This window comes from Brassica rapa, chromosome A04 (assembly GCF_000309985.2).
Source record: "Brassica rapa cultivar Chiifu-401-42 chromosome A04, CAAS_Brap_v3.01, whole genome shotgun sequence".
In the NCBI taxonomy this organism is placed as follows: Eukaryota; Viridiplantae; Streptophyta; class Magnoliopsida; order Brassicales; family Brassicaceae; genus Brassica; species Brassica rapa.
This window is the reverse complement of record NC_024798.2, coordinates 15,251,145-15,257,144: the sequence shown is the minus strand read 5'-3', so window position 1 is coordinate 15,257,144 and position 6,000 is coordinate 15,251,145. Positions and strand designations below refer to the sequence as shown.

The 6,000-nt window shown below is 34.2% G+C and overlaps 1 protein-coding gene and 1 pseudogene across 1 annotated transcript; both read left to right on the top strand.

The window, feature by feature from the left end:
* The first annotated feature begins 1,006 nt into the window (after positions 1-1,006).
* Positions 1,007-1,927, top strand: LOC103864886. Its single transcript, XM_009142653.3, has one exon. The coding sequence runs from the start codon at positions 1,284-1,286 to the stop codon at positions 1,749-1,751; it is 468 nt and encodes a 155-aa protein (XP_009140901.1). The 5' UTR covers positions 1,007-1,283; the 3' UTR covers positions 1,752-1,927.
* A 252-nt stretch (positions 1,928-2,179) lies between these two features.
* On the top strand, positions 2,180-3,764 carry LOC103864885 (annotated as a pseudogene).
* The last annotated feature ends 2,236 nt before the right edge of the window (positions 3,765-6,000 follow it).

Genomic DNA, 6,000 nt, shown 5'->3' with positions numbered 1-6,000 from the left:
ATTTTAATTATTTCAAAAAAATTAGAATATTTTAACTTCATATTCTATTTTATTCAATTTTAAAGTAAAAACTGGATCTTTACATTGGATTTTTTTTTTTGTAAATGGTAAAAATAGATCCTATGTAAAACTCTTTTTTATTTCTTTCAAAATGGATAAAATAGAATATAAATTAAAAATACTCTAATCCTATTTCATTTCTGGTTTTATAATATAATAATAAACAAACAAAAAATATATTATTCTATTTATGAAATAAATTAACTTTTCACTCTATTATGAAGTGAAAAACATAATAAAATTGAAGTATTTTTACTTCATACTCTATTTACTCCGTTTTAAAGTAAAAAATGAAACAAGACTGAAAAATCCCTAAAAAGCTTTAAAAACTTAAGCATCACTATTTAGCAACATAAAAACATTTATTTCTTCTTAAATCAACTTATTAATTAGGCAACTGTTTGAATCTGTAAACAGAATTAAAATTAAAATTAAAATATCTCTCTAGAATCGGATATAATAAGATAATCAAGGTTCCAATCAAAATTTTATTATAATTTCCTACTAAAAATATAGGAATGAATAAAAAAATCAAAACCAATAAAAATGAAAAATATTAAAATATTTTATAATTTTTTATGCTTTCTAACTATTATTTATATTTTAAAACATATCTACCATATTAAACACATGAATACATATATTTATAAATTAATTAAAAATCAAAAGTGTGGAATTTTTTAATAAAATGAAATCAGTTTTTTAGGAAAAAAAGAGTTAGTTCCGCTCTGATTCTACTATTTTAATACACAGTAAAAAAAAAATTGATAGGTCGTATTTAAAATCATATTAACAAATTAAAATCTTCGACCTTCTTAAAAAATTACTTATGAAAAAGGTTAAACATTGACCCACGAACAAGCTAAGTATTGAGTATGTGATTGGGTTTAGTGGCTGGATTCTGGAATAGAAGCTGATCATACATAACGACGAAATTTCGAAGAAAAGTTAAAAAAAAATTCCGGTCTACTAACACATGATTCAAATATTTACACTAATATTATTATAAACAAAAAAAATATACCTCCCTAGGTTTCCGCGCAGAACAAAAACTTTTTGACAGTCATCGTTTCGTTTGGATAAATCACAAAAGAAAAACTTCTACGAAATTTACAAGGGTAGTTAAGTAATTAGCAAGTTATCCATTGACCTTGCCTTCTATATAAAATGGAGCAAACCGTGAAACAATAGAGAGTTAAACCAATATCATCCTTCCTTCCCAAATGGCGACGAGCAAATGCTACTACCCACGGCCAAGCCACCGATTCTTCTCCACCGACCACCAACACGTCTCTTCCCCTTCCGACTTCGAGCTCGACGAGTGGGACCTCTTCAACACCGGTTCAGATTCTGCTTCCGGTTTCACCTTCAGTGACCTTACGATCACCTCCGATCGAACCGGAGCTAACCGGAAGCCTCGCGGTGGTTCAGCTGCGTCTTCTCTCCCGGTCAACGTGCCGGACTGGTCCAAGATCCTCGGGGAAGAGAGTCCACGGAGGCAGACTTCGTACGACGGTGACGAAGTTGCTGCATGCGGTGGAGAGACACGGCGGGTGCCGCCGCATGAGTTGATTGCGAGCCGGAGGATGGCTTCGTTTTCGGTTCACGAAGGTGCTGGGAGGACGTTGAAAGGGAGAGATCTGAGTAGGGTGCGAAATACTATTTTCAAAATTAGAGGGATCGAAGATTAAACTGTTTTAAATATTGGGGGTTACAAATTGAAGAAATTGTAAGGAGTGGAGTTTTTTTAAATTGTTTTTTTTTTACCTTCGCTTGTTTTACTGTTGCGGCTAAGAATCTCGACAAGTAGTGATTATTATAAAGAGACTGTTAATTTAAGATTGTATTGAAGTTTTGGGACACCAAATATGGTATCTTATACAATAAAGTAGGGTATACTCTCTCCTCCTTCCTTCACGTCATCATGGAAGAAGGGGCAAATCCTGACACGTGTCACCATTTTAATCACTTCGCGATATCAACTTTTCCGTGTTTTCTGTGTTCTTTCATTTGGGCTTTTTCGTGTTAATGTAACACAGGCTCATGTTCTGTGTGCTGTAGGCTGTAGCAGATGAACCTCAAGTTAGGTCATATCGCCGATTAAACAGCCTCCGATGAACATCGCCATATTTACGAAAATTACAAGCATCTTCTCTGCTAATTATCAGCTCCAACCATGGCGAATTCCTTTACCTTGCTTGCTGATTTGAAAGCCGGCCGCTGTTCAACAACAGCTGAAACCTCAGCCCAGGTTCGTCTTTTGTCTTTTGAGGTTTGATACCAACTGAAATTTTCTGAATCAGTCTATAACCTAATCACTGTCTTACACAACTGAGTTGTTGATACTTTGCAGACTCGGTGGGGAAGGAGAGGAAACCTTCTACACGACTTATGCTGAAGTCTGTGATAGCTTTGATGCAATGGAACTCAGGTCTGATCTTTTGAGGGGGATTTATGCCTACAGTATGTGAGACATTATCCTTCTGACAACACATTCTATAAACTAACTTATTATGTTCTGTAATATTGTCATAAAATTTGTATTTTTCTGTTGTGATCTATCATATAATCTTAAAACATCTGGCCAGGGTCTTGATGTGATCCAGCAAGCTCAATCTGGAACCGGCAAGACCGCTACCTTCTGCTCTGGTGTTCTACAACATCTTGATTACACTCTTGTTCTGGCTCCCACCAGAAAACTCGCTCAGCAGATTGAAAAGGTTATGAGACCTCTTGGTGACTACCTCGGTGTCAAAGTCCACGCCTATGTTGGCAGAACAAGTGTGCGTGAGGATCAACGTATCCTCCAGTCTGGTGTCCATGTTGTTGTTGGTACACTTGGTCGTGTTAGACAGTCACTCCGTGCTGACGCCATCAAAATGGTTGTTCTTGATTAAGCTGATGAGATGATCTCTCATGATTTCAAGGATCAGATATACGACATCTTCCAGCTTCTTCCTTCCAAGATTCAGGTTGGTGTTTTCTCTGCGATGATGCAACCTGAAGCCCTTGAGATCACAAGGAAGTTCATGAACAAAACCGTGAGGATTCTGGTTAAGCCTGGCGAACTGACTCGTGAAGGTATCAAACAGTTTTACGTCAATGTTGACAATGATCTACGAGACACTAGCCATCACGCAGAGTGTCATCTTTGTGAACACTATGCGTAAGGTTGATTGGTTAACTTATAAAATGAGAATTTGTGACCACACGGTTTCAGCTACACGTGGAAATATGGATCAGAACACGAGAGATATCATCATGCAAGAGTTTTGCTCTGGATATTCACGTGTTCCTATAACTACTGATCTTCTTGCACATGGTATAGATGTTCAGCAAGTGTCTTTGGTGATTAACTTTGAGCTCCCAACACAACTGGAGAATTAACTTCACCATACCGGAAGAAGTGGGAGGTTTGGGAGAAAGGGAGTATCGTTTAATTTCATGACAACGGATGATGACAGTTTTACAATGTGATCTTTGAGGAGTTGCCAAGTAATGTTGCTGATCTTCTCTGAGCCTCTTTTGTTTCCAGTTGAGGCGGCCCGGTAATTTCTATCTTGATTTTTTGGCAAAATAAGAAGAGAACTCATCTCATATTTTTTTGTGTTAACGTGACTCATAAGGATAGTCTGTGAACTGAAGGTTATTTGTTTCTTTGCTTTTACATAGAATATCATTCACAATATACATAATTCATACGACATCAAGGATTGAATACATGAATGCAACTCTCATGTCCTTTAAAGGCAAGCAACTCTCATGTCCTTTAAAGGCAAAAAGTACAACAACTGCTTACGCACATCAATTATATTTTTCTTCTTTCACTATTTACCAACAAAAAAGAAGAAAAAATATATGAACGATCGTCAACCCCCGGGACAAGTGTAAATTAAAGACCATCAACAAAAGAATCTCACTGACCCATCAAAAGTGGAGGAGACTTCTGCTGAAGGTAAGGCACAGCTTGAGGTATTCAAATCCCTTTATATGTCAAGTCTCTAAATTCTATATCAACAATATCAAATGCACCAGAAAGTAATATTTTGAAAATTAATATATCTACAAGCAATTCTCATGTGTCCCTAATTCCCAACTAAGAACTATATTATAACACTCCTACCATCCCAGTCCATCACGTTACTAAGTATTCACCCAACGTATACAGAAAAAAATAAGAAAAAATGATTAAACAAATATAAGTTAAATTAGTCGAAGCCTGATCATTTGATTTGATTGGTTTAAAAACTATTCACCCTAAGAAAACTTTTAGATAAATAGTACAAAAATTATTGCTTAATTAAAACATACGAATCCTGAAAAATTTTAAATAATAGTTATGTTATTAATAAAATACAACATCAATATAAAGAATATATAATATGATGCTCTCTTACAAATCCACACTAAATATAAATTTGTGTAGATTATTTTGATAAAAATTAACAATCTAGCATAAACAAATAGTCAAATCATCATAAACCATTAACTAAAAAAAAACACAAACGCTTCTGATTAAATGGTCCTTTAAACAAGATTTTACAAGAAAATCAAAACTTGAATTCACCGTCTATAAGACATAGCTATATCAACTATATCACCTTATGTTGCTTTCAATTTTGAACTCTCACAAATAACTAAAGAATGAATAATAAACCACTTCTTTTTTATGTATTTTCACACCAAACAAAACCTTCATGAGCAAATCTTCGTCGCACACTCTAAGTCTATATCCACATGTCCAACACATGATAATTTATTATTGATTACCGGCTATCATCTATTACAACATCAATATAATTTTAATGACATGGAATTCATGTTAACATACCATGAAACAGAACACCCCAACTCAACCCTACTTATACAAGACAGTCCACTACGTGATGGAAATTACTAACACCTGAAGACCGACCATAACATAGCTGATGATCTTCAAGTTACTCTTACTATCACAGACTACAACCAAAAGTGACTGCAAAATTTGATGTCTGCTTTATCATCACCATCTGGAGGGAATTAATAGGCCTCCAACTACATATGAAAAAAAAACAATACATGCACGGTATGCATCGGAAATTACAAAATAGAACTTATCTATGCTCTCTTACTTGTGACCATACTTCCATTTCCGCTGCATTGATCAATGGCTTCGTTTAAACATAAGTTGTTCCATATGTGGGGAAAATCATATATGATTCAGCATTATTACAATTTATAAGGGAGTTTCTTATATTCAAATTTTCAGTTTCATTTACATGATGCTTTTGATTTTTGTTTTAATTTTCATACAAAATATATAAACATCAACCTTAGTTTATGTTTAAATTTCAATTAAATTAACTTTGTTACGACTATCGGTTTTTTATTATACTTCTATCGAATCGATTAGTCACAACTACTTATGATATTCCAGTTTGACTAATCAATTTCAAAACAAAGTAATATGGTCGCTAACCACTATCAAATGGATATCATTATCTTTCAACATATATTCATTTTCATATTTTGTGAACATAAAACATACGAACCCGGCGCGTAGCGCCGGAATACCACTAGTTTCTTTTATATAGTAATCTTTTACATTTCGTCAACTTATTTCATTTTTATAGTCCTTAATTAGATTCTCCTCTCCACTTAGTTATTTGAAGAACATATTAAAGAAAGGGTTAAGCTAATTATTGGTTAATCATGTGGCATGGATTGTGATTATCTGTAGAACGAGAGACATGGTGCGTTGTCTTTAATTATACAGCGTAGGTCGGCATATGTTCCTTTCTACTTTCTTATGGACTAATTTAATTATGTGATTATGACAGAGGAGAGTACTCGACCGGTAATTAAACATTTATAATATGTGAAATATAAAAAAAAATGACACGTCTCATTTTCAAGGTCACTTTCTAAAGTCATTATCTACTATTTTCAAGGTTTATACTT

Coding starts and splice junctions, on each gene's coding strand:
- LOC103864886 (XM_009142653.3), top strand. CDS start 1,284: ATGGCGACGAGCAAATGCTACTACCCACGGCCAAGCCACCGATTCTTC.